The sequence below is a fragment of the Amblyomma americanum genome, chromosome 1 (assembly GCF_052857255.1).
Source record: "Amblyomma americanum isolate KBUSLIRL-KWMA chromosome 1, ASM5285725v1, whole genome shotgun sequence".
Lineage (NCBI taxonomy): Eukaryota > Metazoa > Arthropoda > Arachnida > Ixodida > Ixodidae > Amblyomma > Amblyomma americanum.
This window is the reverse complement of record NC_135497.1, coordinates 28984174-29009473: the sequence shown is the minus strand read 5'-3', so window position 1 is coordinate 29009473 and position 25300 is coordinate 28984174. Positions and strand designations below refer to the sequence as shown.

The 25300-nt window shown below is 46.7% G+C and overlaps 1 protein-coding gene across 1 annotated transcript in view; it reads left to right on the top strand.

Annotated features, from left to right (window-relative positions):
• LOC144112361 (TATA-box-binding protein-like) overlaps positions 1 to 17113 on the top strand; it is a 37784-nt gene extending 20671 nt beyond the window's left edge. The window contains exons 5-6 of the mRNA XM_077645210.1: positions 15614 to 15708; positions 16648 to 17113. Coding sequence (XP_077501336.1) covers positions 15614 to 15708; positions 16648 to 16724 — 172 coding nt within the window. The 3' untranslated portion in view covers positions 16725 to 17113. The remainder of the gene's footprint in view (positions 1 to 15613; positions 15709 to 16647) is intronic.
• Positions 17114 to 25300: the final 8187 nt, after the last annotated feature.

The following is a 25300-nucleotide window of genomic DNA, read 5'->3' as shown; positions in this document are numbered from 1 at the left end:
CACTGGAGATAGAACAGCTCCTTGCGGTACGCCTGTCGTTTGTTTGTACTTTGAATGAACACCATTATGGACGTAACAGAATTTACTGTTATAGAGAAATGCAGATAACCAAGCTACTAAATAATCTGGAAACTGAAGAGACTGTAAAGTATGTGTTAGGATGGAGTGTTCTACGCTGTCATAAGTTTTGGAGACTGCTAGTGTAATAAAAGCAGCGTTCAGGTGTTCACGACGAGCAAAGATAATTCGGCTCTCAAGGTCAGCTTGTGCATTCGATATTGAACATCGTAGTCGGAAACCGAGTTTACACGGGCTGAGAAGAGTTCTATGGTCCACGAATGCTGAACCCCGAATTAGTAACACCCTTTCTATTAATTTTACCACGTTTCATGTTAACTAAACAGGCCTAATATTACCCTATTCATAGCCCCCATCCTGATTTTTAAGTAAAGGGATCACCTTGGCCAGCTTCCACTCGGAAGGTATCCAAGCGTGTTTGATAGAACAGCTTACCATGTGTTATAAGGACTCTGGAGACTCCTCAGAGAGTCTTGGTTATGTTTGTAGTGAAACCATCAGGACTGGGAGCAGCAGCTGGCAACCTCTGAACAACTTGTGAAAGCTCCGATAGATTAACTTTAGAGACAATTATTTGGTGCCACTGGCGCAAACATTTGTGGCAAAGGTAGTAAAGACGAGAACCGCTTTTGCAGAACTATGGCAATTAATTTAACCACTTGAATAGCTTCTCTAGGCGACATAACTATTGAATGTAAGTTACGAGAGGACGTGAGCCGTTTTCTAGATCATAGAAAGCCGAATTGCCCACGGCAGTTGCCCGACTTTGGTCGTTTTTTTCCAGAATGTTTTGTCCTCGTCTTTACTGAAAATGCTCGGGTTTTATTTTATTGTACGGGTTGACATGCTGCATGCGCTGACGCGCTGATTTGTCTACGCAGATTACCGTCACGCGTGATGTCATTTTAATGCAGAAAATTTGGCGTTTTGGGCCGCAGATTACCATGGCTGTTGACGCCGCATTTTCGAAGAACGAGCTATGAACACCTTGTGCTGTATGGCGATTTAGCGGTGCATCATATGTCTATAGTTTTATTGAGTATATGACCATCCACATGTTTACCTTTGGACGCATATTCCTCTAAGTGTCGGCATAGACATACCCAGGAGCCGCTGCTACCAGCTCGGATAGCGCTAAGTCTTTCTTACTGCGGGATAACTGGTGTTCGCAGCGTGGTCTGCGTAACGAATATTTGTCTGTCGATATGAAGAATGTCTTTTTTTTGCAGCACTTCGCAGTGTAGCTAATTGAGCTCTCTTTTTAATGATCTAAAAAAAAAAGAGGATATGTATAGTTTACAAAGAAAACAAACTTGGGCATTACATGAGACACTCACACAGACATAAAAAAAATGTGATATTCAGTTAGAATTGGGGCAGAAAAAATGTAGATATGCGTTTCGTACTTTATAATGTCAGTATATATTCAATCAGGAGTATTCAGTGTTACAGCACTCTTCATGGCAGCCTTTCCAATAATTAAAAAAGAATTATCAGTTTCTCGTGCGAAGCTCATTGGGCTGCACTGGAGTGCAGTGGAAAGTTAAACTGCAGGTATTCTTTGTGAAAACTCGGTCTCATACGCTGCTGGTGGTACGGAATCGTTCACAAAATGTACAGCACCTTCCTAGCAGCGAATCTCCTCAGCAGTGCTGAAAACAGAAATTACAGACGGGCACCTCTCGATAGCCCAGGCTGGGCGGAGCAGTCGCCTTTGTCCAGATTGAAATCAGACAAATGGACGCCATATTTTAGAACAAAGCTTCGGTCGCGTCTACAAAGTCACGTGTGAGCGCTACACCATGGTGAGAACATGGCCGTTGCTGAACAGTGTCGGCGAGGGGCAAGAAGGGCACTTTGAATGCCATGCTCGCCGTGATCTCCCCATGTTGAGTTGTTTCGCGGGAATTTTAATAATCGCTGATATGGCCAACGAAAAACATAATTCACATAGGACTACAATTTTTTCTTCATACTGAGTAGCGTTACTTGCCCCGAAGTGGCTCAGGTGGTGCAGAATGGGCCATTTGGCGTAATCATCCAAACTTAGTGACTTGATTAAGTGCGGTAAGGAAAGAGTTAATGGCGCGGAAGTATGCACCTTCTTAACACCAAACGCAGCCCTAGGTGTCTGTTTTAAATGCTTTTCGTCCTAGAATATAAATGGTAAGCATTCACGGCCTATGTTTCGCAACATTCCCAGTTCTGCCTCAGTCGCAGATGCAATAGCTAGTGAAGAGATTCAGCAAAGATGACGTAACAAGCAAAAGTGTGCAGCTGCCATAAAGCATCCGACGCCTGAACATTTGGGTCTGCAGTCATTCAGCCCAGACCACAGTGCACATGTCCACTCATTGGTCACTTCGACTACATGTTCCCTGTAGAGCACGTACACTGGAAGCTCCTGCTGCGGGTCAGGATCAGCAATTCTGGACATCGGCCTAGGAGCATAGTGGTTTTGCTTATGGGTCTCATTACTTTCCTGCTCTGATGCACAATGAGCTTTTATCCGAAACCAGCCAAACTAACCTGAACACAAACCGTGAAAAATGCATGTCTGTTATTGGCACATACTGCAGTGCTATCCCAGTTCATATAAGCATTACATGTTAGAGCAACTCTACATCACGATGCATTTTGACACGAGTAGTAGAGTTGAAATCTGGGTCAGTTGGCACGTGATCAGGAAAAACAGTCAAAAGACGGAACAGAGCGAAGAGACGAGGCACACACACGACTGGACTAACAACTGTGCTTTATTGAGGGAAACGGTCTCACAGGAAAATGTTGCAAAGCTTGCGCAGTTCAGTCAGTCTACATCTAAATATAAGCTGTAATCTAGCGCCATAGCGAAAGGAAGCTTAGTTTCTTCTGCATAAGGTAGATAGAAGGATTGATGATGCGATCATCCTCTTGCATTCTAATGAGGAACGCTTCGAGAATTTCGCGCTGAACGTTTCCCTTGCCTCTGCCAACAATACTAACATTTGAAAACAGCGGGTAGCAGCCGCATTTCCGGCAATGTCGAGGCAAGTTAGCGCCGTCAAAAGGGGACAGAGAGTTGTGGTGCTCTCTCATTCTTTCATTAACACACCGGCCTGTTTGGCCAATGTATAATTTTTCACAAGTCAGCGTTATTCTGTATACCACAACTGTGGCACAGGTGACGTAGCGGTTTTCATGGTGCGTCGAACAGACCGGAGGATAAGTCCTGCTACATGCAACACGTGAGCATAAGCGTGAAAGCTTGCAGGGTGCAGAAAGCACAACATTGACGCCCTGCTTTCCAGCAACATTTTGGAGGTGTGGGATTCTTTATGCACATAAGGCATGACTTCACTATTTCTTTTTTCAATAAATTTGAGTAACATAGACAATTGAGCTAGTTGGTACACCTTTGAAAACTTTCGAAAGTTCTGCGACAAGGGACACCAAGAGAAAGACACGAAGGCCAAGCGCTACTATCAACTGAAGTTTATTGGAAAAAACACAAGGTTAAATAGCTCACACAAGGCAGCTAGCAGCGCATGAGCCTACCCCCCAAAGGACAAAACGAATCAATGTGTTGAATTAAGATACCGAATTTCACAATCATGCATTACAACAGATGGTGTGCTGACGCACATGTCGGAGTTTTTGTGAATATGGTATGCCTCAGATAATTTCCTTGTTAGCTGATTGTTAGCTGATTCCCTTGTGCCGAGGGAGTGGTATATGATGTACCGTTCACATGCGGCAAGAGTTATTTCTAATTTGGCCCTGCATTACAGAGACTGCGAACTTAAAAGTTCTAACCTGCTGGACAAAAATGCATGTGTACCTCTGTGCAATAGCACAAAAATTCTGTTTAGGCATTCCAATCAGCTAACAAGGGAATTATCTGAGGCATATCATATTTACAAAAACTCCGACATGTGCATCAGTGCACCATCTGTTGTAATCCATGATTGTGAAATTCGGTATTTTAATTCAACACGGTGATTTGTTTTGTCATTTTGGGGGTAGGGACATGTGCTGCTGGCTGCCTTGTGTGAGCTATTTAACCTTGTGATTTTTTCAATAAACTTCAGTTGATAGTAGCGCTTGTCCTTCATCTCTTTCTCTTGGTGTCCCCTGTCGCAGCGCTTTCGAAAGGTTTCTTTTTTCAACTGTCTTTGGGTCAACGATTTTAACGTCTCGAACTTTGATCTCTTACAACAGAGTTTCTGCCCTCAAAAGCTCTTTCGGAAAACCGGCTGCTTCCAAGCGTTCAAACTGGTTATCGACGCTTGACTTCACGCTGTGGTGGCAACTCTTTTGCATTGTATTACGAAAGCAGTTCGTAGCAATCCCTCTCTTGACAATCTTGGAGTGAGCTAACGAGTACGATAATAAGGACTTCTTAGTTTTAGGCATGAAGCACGAGCAAACATGGCCATCGTCACGAAATGTTATTCGAAGTTCTAAAAATCTAATCGAGTGGTTAGTGGGTAGTTCGTATGGAAAACTAAGGGCACTCGAGAAAGCTTTAGAAGCTGTCAAAATCTGGTTTTCGTCCACGTGCAATGAGGCACTGGGTGAAAGATTCAATAGAATCGTGAAATCATCAACATATCTAAAAATTCTGCTCACACGTTTCTCAAAAAGAACGCCTTGCAATGTGTTGTCATACTTTGCTATAAATATCTTGCACAATACTGGTGCTACACTTGCCAAAATACAGATTCCTTTTTTCTGAACATACATGATATCCTTAAAATCAACAACAATGAATGAAAGATAAATTGTTAACAGCTCAAGGAACATATCCAATGAAACGCCGCATGCATTTTGAAAGGAAACTTGGCCCTGCTGTTCAATCAGCTCACTCACCGCAACAAATAGATTGCCACGAGGAATGCTTTAAAACAAGTCCTCAATGTCGACACACTGTTGGCTCCAGGGATGCCTTTGTCGAAAATGTCAATCACTGCAGCCGCGCTCGCAACACAGTAAGGGTCCTGGACGGTAATGTACTGTAGATGTCGCTGCAAATACTCGTCCACTAACTTCTGCTAAGTGCCTGCCTCTGTCACAATGGCTCTCAAAGGGCAGTCAGCTTTGTGCATTTTTGCAGAGAAAAACACCTGAAGTCGATTCCCTTTGCTATTCTTCACCCTTTGAGAAAGGTTATGCAGATTGTTGGCCGACAGTAGTCTCACAGCTGCAGACTTCAATTTCCAGGGGTTGCACTTTGCAGGCTTGAAGTTCTTGAGAACGGCTGCCGAGGCCTTCTCAACAAACACGCTTGTGGGAAGAACCACAAACCCGCCTTCTTTATCAACGTGAAGAAGTGTCAAGTCATTTTTTGTGAAGTAGTCCACAACTCAGTGAAGAATGTGGTTTCTGTGCCATTCCTGCTTCCCATCTGCATTGCAAACGGCGTCTATACATTCAGAAAGGCAGCTCTGCTTCTCATCTTTGTCGGCTTTCTCTGCTACACGACGTACAGTAGCAAGAAGTTCATGGCTGCTGACACTTGGTTCCAAACTGTACTCTGGCCCTTTCTGTAGGAGGTGATCGATTTCTTCGGGCACTGATGCTCCAGTGAGATAAGCGACAGGACCTCTGTGCACCTTAGGCCGTTCTTTTTTAGGCAAGTGCCACCGTACCAGATTCCAGTAAGCCTCAGTTGCCTGGGCAGCCAAGCGTCGGTGTTCCTGAAGGCAGCAAACGCTAGGGAGTTCACCACGTTCAGTGAAGAACAAAACTCGGAGCCAGTCACGCAGTAGTCTCACCTGCCTCCAACACTCGAATTTCTATATCTTGGCTATCCGCTTCCAATTCCCCGAAGATGGCTCCAGGAAGCCGAAGAAAGCGACGAGCTCTTTTGGCGCCGAATTCGCCCCGAGGGAATGGGACAGAGTACGCGTTGGGCAAGTGATGGCAATTGCGCTGACACAAACCGTTGCCTGTTTCTCGGGACCATGCACACTTAGAAAGATATCCAGCGAAGAAAAAAGGCATTGCAGCAGAGTTGAAATCTAGGTCAGTTGGTACATGTCCAGGAAAAAAAAAACAGTCAAAAGAAGGAACACAGCGAAGAGATGAGGCACACGCACGACGTCTGGACTAGCAACTGTGCTTTATTGAAGGAAACAGTCTCACAGGAAAAGGTGGCAAAGCTTGCGCAGCTCAGGCAAACAACCTACATCTAAAGATAAGCTCCGATCTAGTGCCGTTGCAAAAGGAAGCTTAGTTCCTTCTGCGTAAGGTACATAGAAGGATTGCTGATGCAATCATCTCCTTGCGTTCTAATGAGGAACGCTTCAAGAATTTCGCACTGAACGTTTCCCTTGCCTCTGCCAGCAATACTAACATTTGAAAAGAGCGGGTAGCAGCCACATTCCTGGCAATGTCGAGGCAAGTTAGCACCGTCAGTAGGAGACAGAGTTGTGGTGCTCTCTTAATCTTTCATTAATACACTGGCCTGTTTGGCCAATGTATACTTTTTCGCAGGTAAGCGGAATTCTGTATACCGCCATATTCTCTACAACCACATTCTTCACCGAGTTCACAGAAACCGAGTTGACACTTCTTCAGGCGGATAAAGAAGGCAAAGTTTTGGTTCTTCCCACGAGTGCGTTTGGGGAGAACACGTGGGTAGCCGTTGACAAGAACTTCAAGCCTGTGAAGCGCAACCCCTCAAAATTGAAGTGCGCAGCTGGGAGACTACTTTCGGCCAACAACATGGATAACCTGTCTCAAAGGGTGAAGAATAGCAAAGGGAATTGACTCCAGGTGCTTTTCGCTGCAAAAACTCACAAGGCTGACTGCCCATTGAGAGCCATTGTGACAGAGGCAGACACTTGGCAGAAGTTAGTGGACCAGTATTTGCAGCGACATCTAGTCCATTACTGTTCAGGACTGTTACTGTGTTGCGAGCGCGGCTGCAGTGATTGACATTTTCGAGAAAGGCATCCCTGGAGCCAACAGTGCGACGACACTGAGGACTTGTTTTACAGCATTCCCCGTGGCGATCTATTTGTTGCGGTGAGTGAGCTGATTGAACAGGAGGGCCAAGTTTCCTTTCAAAATGCATGCGGCGTTTCTCTGCATACGTTCCTTGAGATGTTAACAACTTTCTTCCACTGTTGTTAATTTTAAGGATGTCATGTACGTTCAGAAAAAAGGAATCTGTATTTTGGCAAGCGTACTACCAGTATTGTGCCAGATATTTATAGCAAAGTTTGACAACACATTGCAAGGCATTCTTTTTGAGAAACGTGTGAGCAGAATTTTTAGATATGTTGATGATTTCCTGATTCTATTGAATCTTTTGCCCAGTGCCTCATTGCACATGGATGAAAACCAGATTTTGACAGCTTCTAAAGCTTGCTCGAGTGCCCTTAGTTTTACATATGAACTACCCACTAACCACTGGATTAGATTATTAGAACTTCGAATAAAATTTCGTGATGATGGCCATGTTTTCTGGTGCTTCATGCCTAGAACTAAGAAGTCCTTATTACCGTACTTGTTAGCTCACTCCAAGATTGTCAAGAGAGGGATTGCTATGATCTGCTTTCGTAATGCATTGCAAAAGAGTTGCCACCACAGCGTGAAGGCAAGTGTCGATAACCAGTTTGAACGCTTGGAGGCGGCAGGTTTTCGGAAAGAGCTCTTGAGGGCAGTGTCAGAAATGCTGTTGCAAAAGATCAAGGTTAAAGACGTTAAGAGGTGGACCGAATGACAGTTGAAGAAATATTGAAGTCATGCCTTATGTGCATAAAGTATCCCATAGCATAAAAAAGGTCACTGGAAAGCAGGGCATTAATGTTGTGTTTTCTGCACCCTGCAAGCTCTCACGCCGGTTCTCACGTGTTGGATGTGGCAGGACTTATCATCCGGTCTGTTCAACGCAGCATGAAAACCGCTACGTCACCTGTGCCATAGGTGTGGTATACAGAATTCCGCTGGCCTGCGAAAAAGTATACATTGGCCAAACAGGCCGGTAAAAGATTGAGAGAGCACCACAACACTCTTTCTTCTACTGACGGCGCTAACTTGCCTCGACATTGCCTGGAATGCGGCTGCTACACGCTGTTTTCAAATGTTAGTATTGTTGGCAGAGGCAAGGGAAAAGTTGAGCGCGAAATTCTCGAAGCGTTCCTCATTAGTATGCGAGGGGATGATTGCATCAGGAATCCTTCTTTCTACCTTATGCAGAAGGAACTGAGCTTCCTTTCGCAACGGAGCTGGAGAACAGCTTATCTTTAGATGTAGATTGTTTGACTGAGCTGGGCAAGATTTGCCACCTTTTCCGTGAGACTGTTTCGTTCAATAAAGCGCAGTTGCTAGTCCATTCGTCGTGTGTGTGCCTCGTCTCTTCGCTGTGTTCCGTCTTCTGAGTGGTTTTTTTCCAGAGCATTTTGTTAAGTGCGTCAAAATTTTGATCAGTGCATCATCATTTTATTCGGTGCATCAGGAGGATCTGCCTCATTTTTTTATTCAAACAAGGATTTGTGCTCAGATTTTTGAGGCTTAACCTTTTGCTTGGCTCTCACAGTTTTTTTTTTAAAGTAGAACCTATGTTTGAACTTTCTATTACTGCAAACTTTGGCTCATTTAAGAAAAGAAACTCGTTTCATCATTATAACGTCTCCATGAATGCAGTGAAGCACCTTCAAGATTTCAGGATGCTGCAATAGAGAATTTTGGCCCTTAAGAGTTTTAGCTCTCACAGGAAGTGCTATCGTATGTACTTGCCGACTTAACACAGTTTATTTTCCCAGAAAGTTTCTTGAAATTTGGTAGCAGGGGGCGGCAGAAGGTTATTGGGCAGATGAGATTAAGAACTTTGCAGGCATAGTGTGTGCGCAGCTGGCAAAGGACAGGGTTAATTGGAGAGACATGGGAGAAGCATTTGCCCTGCAGTGGGTGTAGTCAGGCTGATGATGATGATTATGGCATTCTTTAAAAGTGGGTTAAATTTTCTTAATTGTTTAAAGCTGTGGAAAACGCTACAAAAGCTGGCTGATTTCAGGAATAACTACTTCATCCATTGCACGAAGCACGGTTTCCGCGCTTGAGAGCGTAGCCAACAACCAGCAAAACTAACTCGCGCAGTGATGGATAATGCTGTCCGAACAAAACACAACTAGAGTTCACTTTAGCACGACTCGAAATATTCATTGTGAAGCCTGATGGCTACAAGTTTCCACAATCATTACTGTGGCAGACCGAACAGATGAACCCTCCATAACCAGGTGCATCGCCTATATATTCTCAGATTCCTCGTGGAACATTCTTACAGGTTGTTTGTCGTGCAGGGTGAGTTACTGTAGACATGATTCAACAGAAGGCGCTTTGTGGTACTGAGTAGTTGTTTGGATGTTCATGGATGGATGGATAGATAAGTCTGAACCATTAAAATCGGGCGGTGGCTCAAGCCACCTATCCATGACTTATGAAATTTTACGCTTGTCTTGATTTTAGCCACCAATCAGATAACCTTTGCTTCGTTACTTCTATCCGCTTAAAATATACTTTCTCTTCTCTGTCCTTAGACCTCAATGCCTTGGATAAATAAGCCCCGCTGTTCTCCACTGTAGGGTGAAGCCCTTTACAGAAAAGTACCAAGTGTTCAGCTGTTTCCTTCTCTTCGCACGCAACACACAACGTGTCTATCTCGTGGTACCTGACTATGTGTCTTAGTCCGCAAAACTCGCGTCCTGGCCTCAAACAACAAAGAGCTTCCCTTACAATTATAATAGGTATTTTCTTTGGCAACTTCCTGCTTAATGATCCTGTATGTTCTAAGTGCCGATTTCGTCAGCATCTCTGTTTTCCACAGAGCTCTCTCTCTTTCTTTAACCTTTTTCTTAACCGATAATTGCTGATTTGCCCCCCCCCCCCCTACTGCTGTCCATATATTTGCTTGCCAATTTTCTAGTTGGCTTTCTCTATTTCGTGTCAACATTCCTTATGTACAGGTATCTGAAAACTTTCCTAGCCCACTGCTTTTCCCCCACTTTTCTCAATCACTCCTCAAATGCTATCTTACTGCTAGCTTCTCTGCTCTCAAACAACGCCCATCCCATATCACTCTGTATTCCCTGATTTGGTGTGTTGCCATGTGCTCCCAAAGCTAGCCTCCCTACGCTGCATTGTTTGACTTCTAACCTTGCTTGAACATCTGGTCTCATGCACAGAACCGCATTACCGAAAGTCAGGCTAGGAACCATCACCCCTTTCCAGATCCCTCTTACCACTTCATACCCATTGTAATTCCACAGTGCCCTTTTTTTCATGTCAGCTGCATTCCTAGTAGCTTTATTCATTACATATTTTTTATGCTCTGTCAGATACTCAGCACTGTTATTTATCCACACCCAAAGATACTTGTACTCATCCACTACTTCTAGCGTGAACTCTTTTATTCTATGCTCGACGCCCTCATCATTAAATATCATGACTGCAGATTTTTCCTTACTAAACTTGAAACCTATTCTATCTCCCTGTGTACCGCCTATGTCTATCAACTTCTGCAAATCATCCTTGCTGCCAGCCATTAGCACTATATCATCCGCATATATTAGTCCCGGTAATGACTATTTAATTCATTCCCCTTCCTTGAAAAAAGAAAGGTTGAAGCCTAGTCCGCTCTTCTCTAGCTTGGTGTCTAACCCTTGCAGGTACAACATGAACAACAAAGGAGACAGAGGACATCCTTGCCTAAGCCCCGCTGTATCTCTATAGGCCCTGATACATTTTTCCCCATTTTATAAGCACTCTGTTACCTTTATATATATCTTTTAAAAGATTAATTACTCCATCTTCCACATCCAATGTGCCCAGTATGTCCCACAAATACTCTTGAATAACGTTGTCGTAGGCTCCCCTAATATCCAGAAATGCTAGCCACAGGGGCCTGTGTTCCTTTTCAGAAATCTCTATACACTGCGTCATTGAAAACAGATTGTCCTCCAATTCCTTTGTTTCCGGAACCCATTTTGTAGCTCCCTTAGCACCCCCTCATTCTTCACCCAAGCCTGCAGTCTCTCCTTTATCATCTGCATCACCACTCTGTAAACCACAGATGTCACTGTTATGGGACGATAGTTACTTAGTCAGCTTTGTCCCCCTTTCCCTTATATATCATGTTCATTCTACTTAATTGCCATTCATCGGGGACTTTGCCATCCACTACCATTTTATTCACTGCCTGTATTAATGTTTGCTTGGCTTTTGGTCCTAGCTTCTTTATTAACATAATCAGAATACCATCTGCTCCTGTTGACGTGCCACTAGGAACCTTTTTCTGTGCCCTTTCCCACTCTCTTTGCTCAAGTGAAGCAATTGCAGTAACTGGTTCATTCTGCTTTGATAAATTATGTGCAACATTTCTTAAAATTTTTCTGTCATCCTTGTTCCTATGGGTTTCATTGGTTCATCCCTTTCTATGTAAATACCCTGATCTGTAACAATAAACATTTGCTCCAGTCTAGTCTTGTTATTCATTGCATTTAGATGTTTCCAGAAATTTTGAGCTGCTTTTCTATCCTTTTTATTTACTTTTGACATCCATTGGGCACCCTTTCTTCTAATTTTCTCATTAATCATATAGGATGTTTGCATTCTAAACTTTATGAAGGTATCCCATTTTTTTGTCTACTTCAACTTCTGGTTCTCCTCTCTTCTTGGAATATCTGTGTTCCCTGCACGTTTCCCGACGTTTCTATATCGCCCTCTTGACCTCCTCATCACACCGACCCTTGGGTTTGCGCCTTTTCCATTTTTGCTTTACTCGCACTTTAGCTAGCTCTAGCTCAATTAATCGAGTTCATTTAGTATAAGTCCATTCTGTTTAATTATCCTCAAAAATTACTTTCTCAATTTATTTGGCTGCTGCTTCCACTTGCTTTTCTGAATAAAAATTCCCCTCTGATGGATCATGTTGCTTCAGTCCTACATTGGTTTCTCTTCTGAAACTTAACTTGATACGTATGTGGTCACTACCTAGACTTTTGGAAGCATGTTCATCTATGCTCATTACATGTAATCTATAATACATCATCTGTGAAATCAGTGCATAATCTATCGTCGAGTGCAAACTCCCTGCCTCCCATGTTATAAGCCCTTCACACTTCTCAGTATTGTTCCATAGAACAAAATCATGCATGTCACACACATCCAGCAGCATGCTTCCTGTCGAATCCGTGTACCCATCCAGGTTTTCTGTATATGCATTCATGCCGCCTAATATAATTATATCGCCCTGTCCTTCTAGCTCATCAATGTCGCTTGCAATACATTCTAACATGTTCCTGTTTTCCTCTTTTGCATTAGCTCCTGTCCACAGGTATACAAACCCAAGGAGTGTTTGCTCCCCTGCCACTTTTACTTTTAGCCATAAATGTTCCTTGCATCCCAGTTTAACCCTTTGAAAATTCATACTTTTATGAATGAATGCCCTAATTCCACCCCTTCTTTCTGGTGCCCTCTGTTCTATTGCAATATTCCCATGCGTAGTCTGGGTTACAGGGTGGTTGCTCCATGTCTCCTAAGATGTGTTTCCACTAAACCATATACCACTATTTCCTCCCACCTTAACTGTTCTTCTATTTCCTGAAGGAGCTAGACACCGCAGCGGACACGGGACAGAGAAAGAAGACGACACAGGGCGGTGTCGTCTTCTTTCTCTGTCCCGTGTCCGCTGTGGTGTCTAGCTCCTTCATGTCTCACCAACTGGCCTACACATCTACCCTTTTAAGTTCTATTTCCTCCCATTTCAGTCTATTCCTGCCACCTTGCATGTTAATGCAACATATCTGAATTAACTTGGCCCTGGCGCTTGTGTCTATTTCTTCTCCTATGGTTCCATTGTCCCTTCGATCTTGGTTCTTCCTTCTCTACACTGGTTCCCTCAGAGCTCTGGGTCCCCCCAAAAAAGCTGTTGCCTGGTGACCTATCCTACCACCCACCCTCTTTCCAGTGGCACCACCGTAGTAAATGCCATCCTGTGCAAAAGGGTGGGGCCTGACCTCGTACACTTCCCTGTTAACTTTCATTACCCCGTATGTTAGTCGTCGACTCATTAACCTAATTACACGGTTAGCCTCAACGATCCTCCTTTCCGTTTCGCTAGCCTCCCTCTGGACCTCTGGGATTGTGCATATGGCCACATGCAAACCCTCAGAGGCCTCTTAGGCTACGCATCCCCACTTCTAACTGCTTCTCGATATTCTGGCTCCTCCCTTTCAGGATATCATTGAGACCAGCATGGATAACGGCAAGGTGTTTGCCATCCATGTTGCCCCCATCACCTCCTAGGCTTTGGCCATTGCGTCTACCATGCACTTCCCTGATGGGGCCTCCACCTGCACCCGCCTGTCTGCCTTCACTGTCGTCAAAATACCTCCCTCGCTACGCTTGAGTCACCGACTACCAGAATCCTCCTGCGCTCTTACCGTTCGCTTCCTAACTGCGACAGTTGCCCTCCGGATCGCACTAGATGTTTCCCGCCACTGTACGCTACTGTCGCGAGTCTCCGTGCCCATTTTTATCTCTCTGTCTTCCCCACTCAAAGCCTGCTGCGCTACAGCACTGTAGGATCGGCGAGCCTCGTCCCCCACCTGACACTGCTCCAAACCGGAGTACCCTGCCGGCCGCGACCTGAGTGCTTCTACCTGCTCTTCTAGCTTGGCCCGCTTTTCCCGTTCCTCTTTCAGCTCGTCCACAATTCGCTCCAACAGGTCGGCATTAGCCTCCTCCCTCTTAAGTGACTCGGCAACCTGAGTTTCTAGCTTAATCCGTTCTTCTCGCTCTACCTTCAGGTCCCTTTGGAGTTCTTTAATCCTAGCTGCCCATTCCCCTTTCAACGTCCCAACGGCCTCCTCAAAACACTTATGTATCTTGCACGCTCAAAAACGTATTATCAACATTACCTAGTGAAGAAGCTGGTGCCACCATCAATGCGATTTTAACTCGATGGCATTAAGGAGGCCGTGTCCAGAAAAGCCTGTGTTAATGCTAACGTCCCATAACATTAGCGAGAAATCCATCGAACAATGCTCACAGAAGGAACCAAGGTAGGCCGCCTAGGCTGTGCGGTCTTATTGCAATGTCCACCGGATTGTGAGCAAACTGCCCACCATTTCAGGTGGCAGTTAAATTAATGATTGCTTGCGAGAGGTTGCTCGGGACCGGTGGCAGCACCTGTCATCACAGGTCAGTGGCGCATCGCTTAACCACGTAAAATATATGGCTATGCACAGCTCAGTGTCTAGTTGCGCAACAAGCGTAATATTTTTGGTGACAGGTGTTTACATCATTGTTTCCATGATTCGACCTATTGCCTTGTATTTTGCTGAGCTCTATATCCTACGAATCGCCTTATTACACAGCAAATCGTTGCTCCTTTCTCTTCCTGCTCAAGCGCTGTGCAGTTACTGCATGTATATGGCGGGATAAGAAGTGACCCAGCAAACTGAGTCATTTGTCTGTCCGAAATTACGTGGTCCCTAGCACACGCACTCCAGAGAGAGAGAGTTTTCATCTGAACTAGACAAGAAAACAAATGCGAATAATTATTCGGGGATATACTGGTGGATTTGCCGAACGAGCATGCGGTTTGATTATATTAGCCTAGGTTGACCGAATTCTTGTTGTATTTCAGTTAGCGCGCAAGGTGTGGTGGAGGTGGATATGGTTTTGTTTGTACTGAAACAACTGGTGTATTTGCCGAACGAGCATGCGGTTTGATGGTATTAGCCTAGGTTGACCGAATTCTTGTGTTTCAATTAGCGCACAAGATGTGGTGGAGATGGATATGGTTTTGTTTGTACTGAAACCAGCCGTTCAAAATTCTTGTTTCCATTGTGTTTCACCCAATTGGCAGTGAAAGAGCCTCCGGGTGGTTAGATGATCGGATTGCTTTGTTGTGCCGAAATATTCATTCTTCTCTAAATAACTATTTTTATTGCACTAAATCACCGCAACACTTCCATAAGAATAAGGGAATGGAAAGCGGTGTTGGTTTTGCATTTTCGTCATATTTTTTTGGCGCGGTGGTGGGAAGACCGCGGTGATTGTGATTAGCGTCGAGGTAGCGGGTGCTGCACTATTGATCGCACGATTAAATTTTGCTCGTGTCAGAAACGATTTCTTCATGAGGCCTGTTTTTCCATAGAATCATGTCGTTCAGACTGGGCGCTAAGTAACATAAGGTTGTCAAACATTGTGGCTGACTGTGGCTGTGCTCGGCTCTTCAAATACACTTAAATTTTAGCACCGGGACTGCGTAACCAGGATCATTTTCGAAGCACTCGGCATACTCAGGAATGGTTAGACGGGGGGATGAGGAGGGGTGAGTTTTTTTGCAGACAGGGCAGGGGCTTTTTAGAGGCTGAGTAAAGTTTTGTTTTTGTAGGTGCTTTGCGCAAGTGTTTCGTTGGTTCCAACAACGCTCTCGGAGCGCATGGAAGTGAGGATTTTCAATGATATTGTGCTTGGTATTGAAATCTGTCTTCGTGTTTGGGGCGGTTCAGCAATAGAGTGCACTTTGTCTTTTCAGTTACGAGCCTGAACTTTCTCCGGGACTGACCTACCGCCCAGAGCACCCCCGCGTCACTCTTCTCCTATTTCCTTCCTGCAAAATAGTGTTCACAGGTGAGGCCTCCGTCCTGTACTTTTTCGCTCTGCTTTTTATACCCTTGAGGTTGCGATCATATGCACTTTTGTAATAAGGTAACAAACAGTATTGAGGAAATAATGCGTTATTCTGCATATTGAACAGTTAGGACAATGCTTTGAAAGCCCCGTGCAAAAATGTACCACTGTTTTGCGCATTTATCGAACGCGTGGCGAGTGGTGCTTCTACTAATGGACCTCTTCTATCACCGTGCTTTCATGCGGTTAAGACAACCTAAGAAAGCTTCGGTCTCCTGGTTGGCGAAGGTGTTGCTGGAACGAACTATACCATTCTTGCGATGAAAATATTCTGTTTATCGTTTACTGCTAAGAGGGTCAGACAACCTCTGAAAGGCAATGGCTTGTTGCAAAGCGCCGTCTGCTGCGACTTCGATGTGCAGCAGGTTAGGCCTAGCAACGCCTACGGAGCAGTGCACTTCCCGCATGCTGGTGGGCCGCACGTCGCTGTTAGAAACACCTCACTAGTTTTGTGCAGTGTATTGTTGCTTGTAGTTTACAGATACACATGTTTATTGCCGCTTTTATGCATCGAATTATCATATATCAAACTGTTTCGCGATCTGCTTTGAGTTCAATATACCTGAATTCAAGTGTAGTGACGTTATTGGGCGTGTTTTTCGTGGAGCACATTTTCAAGACGGGCAAGTAAGGGGGCTTATATCATTTTGTGGAAGCTTTCATTATATGGCGGCAAGTATAGTTTAGAAAGCCGCAGGATAGTCGCCTCATTGTTTTAGGCGATTTTTGTGACACACAAGTTTTAGCGAGAGAGCACATAACGACATAGCGGCTATAACAAAATATTGCATTGCATTGCGTGCCCACTTGCCAGCACCGCTGAATATAATTGCAGGCCGCAAGGTGATCACTGCTGACTAAACCTTGTTTTTCATGCAGGCAGCAAAACAGAGGAAGAAGTTATTGAAGCTTTCAAGGACATTTACCCAATTCTGCAGACATGTCGCATTGGTTGAGATTGCGAGTTGTGAGCCCACACTATCATGAGGAGTGTCACGGCAGCTCAATTCCAACGCACTTGGTGTGGCCCGTCGCATGGTAAAATCAATGGCATCCTCTATGTGAAGTTTCTGGCCGGAATGTCAAGTTTTGTGATTCACCCCGACCAGACAAGTTTTCGTCAAACTCTTTGTTTCATCAGCTAATTTTTTGTGTGCTCAGTGTTCAACCTGTACGCATAATTGCCTTGGTAATCTCCTTCATGTTCCATGTCATGATTGTTGCAAGTTGCAATGAAACATGCACTGTCGAATTTAAAAAACTTTGTTTACTTTAACGAAAAATGTGCTATGTGTGTGACTCTATTGTGTTTTTTCACCCTAATAAACGTGTTCATCAACCTTTAGACATGCTCCTCTGAGCTATTTTTTGATGTACTACTGTAGTGAACTTTCCGATGAAGAGCACGTACAAAGAGTTGATAATTTTTAAACTTATACTATGTGATGTTGGGGACTTGCAGAATAACGCTTAAATCTCATTATATTGCCACGCTGCTGACTTTCTGCCGGCGCCACCTGGAGGTCGAACTGTGTTCCCGAGCGCGTGGCCGAACGTCTTTTTTTGTCCAGAACGAGCGCGGCGGTGTTGGCAAACCTCGCCCGAGTGAACAGCTTTGTTCTCTGTATTTTCGCCGGTGACATTTTTGGTGGAGGCGCTGGGTATCATCCCATGTACGCTGACCGGGACGATAGCCCTGACGCTTCTCCCCGACGAGCAGACGCCACACCTGTCCACAAAGCGAGCCGTCGCCTGCGAGGCCTGCAACCCGAATTTGAGCCACTCACGATTCCTGCTCGGGCCATGACTTCCGCCACTGGCAGCCAGACAGGTCAGTCCTTCGGCAGTGCCCTGCCGTTCGTCTTTCTTGCACCTCGGTCGCCACCATCCTTCCACGGCGACCGGTTCGAGGATGTAGAAGATTGGTTGGCCGGTTTTGACCGTGTGGCCGCGTTCAACCAATGGGACGACGAGCGAAAGCTGCTGAACGTGTACTTCGCACTGCAAGACTCGGCGAAAACGTGGTTCGAGAACCACGAGGCGTCCTTCTCTAACTGGGCAGCTTTTCGCCGCGAGGTGCTCGCCACGTTCAGTTCGAGCGAACGAAAGGAGAATGCCGAACTTGCCCTTCGCTCCAGGTCACAGCAGTCCAACGAGAGCGTGGCCATGTTTATTGAGGACATGACCCGCCTCTTCAATCGGGCCGACCCAGCCATGCCCGAAGCTACAAAGGTGAGGCACCTTATGCGTGGGGTAAAGGAGCAGCTGTTCGCTGGCCTCATGCGCGACCCTCCGAGAACTGTCGCCGCCTTTGCCAAGGAAGCGACGACCATAGAACGTTCCTTGCAGGAACGGAGTGCCCAATACGGCCGTCAGGCAAATGTAGCGGCCGCTCAGTACTGCGCGTCCTTGCCAGGCCCCGGGGATGAGGCGCTGCGAGCGCTTGTGCGGAGCATTGTCCGCGAAGAACTGCGACACCTCCACTTGAGTGCTCCGTCAGAAAGCGTACCTTCGACAGGCGATGTTCTCCGTGACGAAATCCGGCGAGCGGTGCAGCCACCCCCAGCACCCCTTTCGGAGCCGCACGTAATGTCCTACAGCGATGCCCTGCGCCGACCTGCCTCGGCGCCGCAAGCGTTTCGCCCGTTGCCGAACAACCACCACCCCATCGTTACGTGCGTCCCATCGAGCAGCAGCAGGACCCGTGCCCTCCATTCCGCAAAGCGTACGTGTGGCGAACGTCCAACGATCGTCCGCTCTGCTACCACTGCGGGGAGCCCGGCCATGTTCTGCGGAATTGCCCGTACCGGGTCAGAGGATTCCCACCGGACGCGCCTCGACCGCGCTATGGTGAAAGACCGCGGGACATAGAGGAGTACCTGAACTCTCAAGTGCCGCCCCCGACCTCACAGCGGCGACAGTCGCGATCGCCATCCCCGAGGCTCTTTGCTACGCCCAGTCGGCCCTCAACCTCCGGTCAGTTCGGAGGCACGTCCCCTCGGCGGGAAAACTGAAGACGGCGTCCTCCGGGGGTAGGGCCGCCGCCGCTGCACGAAGTCAACAGCCTCCACCCGACGATTGGACGCGACGGCCCGAGCGTCAACGACCCGATCCGACGACCTCACCGACGTGCTGCGAACGATTAGTTTCCGCTGAAATTTTAGTAACCGTCGACAGTTATGAACTGACCGCACTCGTCGATACCGGCGCTGATTTTTCTGTGATGAGCAGGGAGCTAGCCATGACACTCCGTAAGGTTCTGACGCCTTGGTGTGGACCCGTGATCCGCACTGCCGGTGGCCATGTCGTGACACCAATCGGCGTCTGCACTTGCCGCATCCAAATCCGTGGTCTTACTTTCACCGGCTCCTTTGCCGTGTTAGCTGACTGTTCAAAGGACCTCATACTGGGCATGGATTTCCTTCACGAGTATGGTGCGATCATAAACCTTCAGGAACTCATGGTATCTTTTTCCGCCCAGTGAGCCGTTAACACAACCACCGAGCCCTGTAAAGTAATGCTGCGCATATGCGACGACCACATAACAATCCCTCCGCGAGCCAGCAAGTTCGTCACAGTCGAGTGTACTGACAGCACCGGCGCTCTTGGCATTGCTGAAGCGAACATGTCCCTGCTACTCGCTCGGCAAGTTTGTGCCGCCCGAGGCCTAGTAGACCTTGCCAATGGTCGTACCGAAATCTTAGTCACGAACTTTACCCGTGAACCGCAACATTTGACGAAGTCAGAAGTCGTCGCTTATTTTGACGAGCTTGGAGAGTGTACGAGGCAGTGCTCTTTATCCACCACGTCAGACCTCGCCGACGCGACGGCTACAGCCATTCTGACTGACGTGAACCCGCACCTCTCGGCCAGTCAGAAAAACTGCGTGCAAAGCCTAATCTATTCCTTCCGCGACTGTTTTGCGGAAACTTCCAAGGTCCGACAGACGCCGCTTACCAAGCATCGAATTGTCGTTGCTGACGACCAAAGACCAATTTGCCAGCGCCCTTATCGCGTGTCTTCCAAAGAACGCAATGCCATCCGCCGCCAAGTTACACAGATGCTCCAGGACGACGTCATCCAACCTTCCACGAGCCCCTGGGCATCGCCTGTTGTTCTCGTCACGAAGAAAGATGGCACCCTCAGATTCTGCGTCGATTACAGGCGCCTGAATACCGTCACGAAAAAAGATGTGCACCCTCTGCACCGCATTGATGATTCCCTAGACCGCCTGCGCCATGCCACCTTCTTTTCATCCCTTGACCTCCGCAGTGGGTATTGGCAAATAGAGGTCGACGAACGCGACTGAGAGAAGACCGCCTTTATTACGCCTGACGGTTTATACGAGTTTAAGGTACTCCCATTTGGCTTGTGCTCGGCCCCTGCCACGTTCCAACGAATGATGGACACCGTGCTGTCCGGTCTGAAGTGGCAGACATGCCTCGTATATCTTGACGATGTCGTGATCTTCTCTGACACGTTTGATGAGCACCTGAAACGCTTGCGTGCTGTTTTCGAGGCCATACGTTCCGCTGGTCTCTCTCTCAAGCCAGAGAAATGTCACTTTGCATTTCAAGAGCTGAAGTTTCTTGGTCACATTGTCAGCGCACGAGGTGTTAGTCCAGATCCCGAAAAGACGGCCGCCGTAGCTGCCTTCCCTAAGCCAACAGACAAACGGAGCCTGCGTCGTTTCTTGGGCCTCTGCGCGTACTATCGCCGGTTTGTTCCCAATTTCTCCCGGCTAGCAGAGCCTTTGACCCGCCTGACGAAGGATTCTGAACCCTTCATCTGGGGCCAAGACCAGGACAGCGCCTTCACAGAACTCAAGTCCCGTCTGCAGTGTACGCCTGTGCTTGGCCACTTCGACGAAGAGGCCGACACTGAACTGCACACTGATGCTAGTAACGTTGGCCTCTGCGCGGTCCTTGTTCAGCGGCAGGATGGTCTAGAACGCGTGATTGCTTACGCCAGTCGCACTTTGTGCCGTTAAGAAGTCAATTATTCCACAACGGAAAAGGAATGTCTAGCTGTGCTGTGGGCCGTTACGAAATTTCGTCCGTACTTGTATGGCCGCCCGTTTCGGGTCGTGAGCGACCACCATTCACTCTGTTGGTTGGCGAACCTGAAGGATCCCTCGGGGCGGCTTGCTCGATGGAGTCTACTTATGCCCTCACACTAGGCAATTTTATCTCTCTTTTGAATCAAATGGCACTGCCATCTAACCTCTGTAACCGTCTCATACACAGGACCATATTATGTGGTTAGGTTCTAATGACTTTCGCCACCGAGTGAGTTTAGGGAAGTCATTTGTATTCGAGCTCGAACCGAATGTGCACTGTGGACACCAGATGTGCACAAGAAACAAGCAACACAAAAAAGGCAGTGGGTCTGGCGAAGGTATGAAGCTTTAACTATTGAGTTGCGGTATAAAAATGTTATAGTTGTGAAACTATTCGCAATGGAGGCTGTCGTAGATTGCTGTTATCAGCTTAGCAGCAAACTGAAGGCAGCGGCCGAGCATGAAGCACGACCCTGACCGCTGCCATAGAATATTTTGGGTTCTGCGTTTCTTGCTGTTTGGCGTTCCACGTGTGTTAAGCTCGCAAATATTTAAAACTAACTATGCACTTCAACTTTTCGAAGTTTCATGCTTGGTGCTTCTCCACCGTGTCAGCAATATTGTTTGTTTACATTTATGCAATTTTAGGTCGACTTTTTACATTGTTGTGGTGACAAAAAGGCTGCAGCATGGCCAGAAATATTATTTTACACCTATGATATTGCACAGAAATGTTTTTTCCTGCATTAAAAATGCTACTGAACAATTTTGAACACCTATTGAGAGCACTAATGCTCTTGACTGTATAGTTTTGTTTCTTTGATCATCATTGCTATCGTTTCAGAATTACATTTTTTTACTGAGCAGCACCAAAAGAGGTGTAATAACATCAGGTGCATCTAATGCCTTTTGATTAGAGTGACAGTATGGTTTCCGATGTGATAGCGACATTAGTGTGCGAAATATCACGTCGGGAAGAACAACTCCAGCCGCTGTGCCCAAACGCTCATTCAGACTCACTTCTCTTGTGTCCATGACGCACTTGTGCGTGCAGTTCTTCCCATGAATTGCACTAGAAAAATATTGTAGCAGTTTTTGCTCATTAAAGTGCTAAATACTCTTGTAATACACAAAAGTGAAGATACTGATAGCCAAATTTGAATGGCTCCTGCAGCGAACTATCAGCAACTGGGAGAAAGAAGAGATATCACGTTTTTCTGCTCTGCGTAGTAGCGCGACAATATAGTACCGCGCATTCACCACCCGCCTAAAAAAAACAACAAATGAGAACGCGACAGACGAAGCAAAGGTATGAGTACTATTATATTTCTATCTGTTATGTTCTCACTATTTTGATGTACCACTGCAGTTACGTTCCTTAACTACATGAAAACTGACAGCAAAAATGTAATTGGTAATAATATGGGTCTTCTGGACCATCCTATTAGACTGACTATATCATTCACATACCTTTCTGCCAAATAAATCTAAGGTATCAGTTGGGTGCTTTAGTGGCCAGGAGTCAGCTGGATGGGGGCTCCTGTTCCATAAAGATATAACTGTCAAGGTAGAGGAATTCTGCAGCATTAACGACAGAGTGGCAAGTATCGTACTTATGCTGAATAAGAGCAACAAGCTGAATGTTGTGCATTCATGCATGAGATAGTCGAAAAGCTCTACAAGGAAGTGGAATCCGCAATTCGTAAGGGAAAAACTTGGTACACACAAGTGATAGGCGATGTGTCATCACAGTAGTGCGGTCGAGCCTTCTGGCAGTTGGCGCAGCTCCCACGCAGAGGCACACAAGCCGAAGAAACCTACGGCAATGCACACGAAACAGCTATATGCAGAGTACTTTTAACATTAAAGTACAAGTGCTCGGAACTGAGCCCGACAGCATTACGGCTTCATCAGAAGGGGCTCTCTCGGTAACGATCGATGAAGACCCTTTCAATGCTTTGCTCTCTCGGCTCCTTTCTTTCGGGCTTGTTTTATGCCCGTGGCAGCATGACAGCATTGTTTCTTGCATCGGCTGGAATTTCTGACAAAAGGATGCTCCGGCACAGCACCAGCCATTCTGTATCTGCGGCAGGACTCGCGCCCGCCGGGAGGGCAACTGAGAGGGGAGGGCGCATTTCTGCGGCAGCTTCATGGCGGTTGGCGCCTGGATTGGGCATGTGGGTGACACCTGTAGGGCAGAGAGAGTTTGTGCTTCGTCGGTGAGTACGGTGCCGGGCTTTAATAGGCAGCCAAAGGAGGGAGCTTTCTGGAATTGGCCTGGGTTTGGAGAGGGGAAGAAGCTAATAAGAATAACATTTATGAGTTAGGGGTCAGAGAAAATGCAGTGGACAGCACAATGGTACTGCAGAAGAGGTATTCCTCTTTAACCAGGGACGAGGGCCTTTGCAAGCGAAACATTATAATATTGCAAATATTACGCAGCGTGCAAAAGAAGTAAGCGCTGGGGTAGTTAGGGTAGTGGTAAGCGCTCAGAAAGGAGGGCAAATTATGCATTTTAGAAACTGCAAGTTATGAGACCGTTAGACACGTACATGGAACTTAACTGACGAAAGAAATCTGTAAACATGAAGCAACTGAGTGAGAAAGTTAAATGCAAAGAGAAGCTGGCATGCTCTATGTGCCGTAAGTAGCATAAAAGCTGTCAAGTTGAGGCTATAGGCAGTAAAAAAATCAAATATATCAAAAATTGACAAACAGGGCAAGGCTATTATATGTTTCAGAGAATAAAAATGGCCGAGGAACTCTAAAGAGATCTTTTCAGTACCCGAAATAATAAGGATGACATGACATAAGCAGTGGTACAGATGAACTGTACATTCCGCTGGTAGCGAAAGAGCAAGTAAGCAAAGCCTTACAAGAAATGAAACGAAGGAAAGCGGCTGCTGAGGATCAGGTAACTGCAGATACGTTGAAGGGTAGCGAGGAGGTTGTGCTAGAAGAACTAGCCACTCTGTATAGGCAGTGTCCCACGACCTGGAGCGTATCGAGATCTTGGAAGAAAGCTCACATTAACAATGGAAAGAGACGTCAAGGACGTAGTAAATTACAGACCGATCAGCTTACTGAACGCTGCCTACGAGGTATTTACTAGGGTAACTGCTTAGAAAACTATGGGAACATTACTCATCAGTAAACGAAAGTACAGGCTATTCGTCAGCTGATCACGCTGACACTATCAGTCCGGTGTTGGATGAGGGATTCGGAGTCGCTCTAGACGGAACCACAGGTCAGAAACGACGCTTGCTCCGAACACCGCCACCGCCTCCAGGACAGGGCTGCCGACGAGTTAAAGGAGTTGGATGATGGGAGGAAGGTTACGAGAGGGTTTATTTACATTTATTTACTAGATAGAGATCAAAATGAACAGCTCTCCGAAGAGAGGATCTCAAGGTAGGATCATAATGGAGGACCCCAAAATAGAGCATGATGGAGCATCCAGAAGGAGCACACAAGGGAAGCATGATTCACTGCTCTCGCCATCCATTTTTTATATAGTTCTCCGTCCTTAGATTCCCCAGGCAGAGGACGTCTCCGCCAGGGTGGGAGTGGCCTAAAACGTATTATCGCGTACAAACAGGCTCCACCGCACACAGAGACACGCCCTCGTCGGGTGTCGAGTCAGGTAGAAAGGAGGATGCCCGCGGGTCCACTCCAACTGCTGAGCGGATGACCTCGTAGCCAGCCGAAAGATCCCATGCACCGCCAACACCCGTTCTTTAGATGTCAGCCCTCGCGCCGGGCAAGATCGCACAGTCGGGTCAAGAAGCCGGAAGGAGTCGCTTCGTCATTTGCCATGCCTGCGAAGATTAGCGCACGGCGACCTCCAGCTCGCTGCCGTATCCGCACGCTGAACGTCTTTTACCAGGAATGAGGCCACATTAGTTCCCTCAGCTTAGTCACGGGCATTTGGGAACAATAGTTGCCGCTGGTTCGCTGTGTGGCGCTTCCGTTTCGCTTACTTGGTTCCCGGAATCCACCCGGGCGAGGCTCTCCGGTACTCGGGTCGGGAACGTGGGAGCGATTCTTATCGCCTGGCTCGGAACCATCGCGAAGAAGCTTAGTGTTGGTTTCCAACAGGTGAGCCTTGCCGACGACGCCGCTAATACAGACTGGCGGACGCCCGAATGGAACAGTACCTCCACGGCCCGGAAAATCTCAACTGGCCAGCGTTCCTAACCGCTGGACATGAAGAGATTGGCTTGCGTCCACGTTGACTTCCTGGCTTGCAATGTCAACTCCAAAGGCAAAACGAAAGCACCAAACCACTAACAAAGGAAAGCATTGACAGGAAGTTCCAAACAACAAAGCACTGCCCCACGCGCAAGCGCCCGGAATTCACTCAAGACCTAGCAGGCTTCCTTCTAATGCCAAACAAAATCCTGGTCGACAATAATGATTTGTAAATTTTGCCCGAATCTAGGCTCAAAGCGAGCGTCCCCGTCACATCTGAGG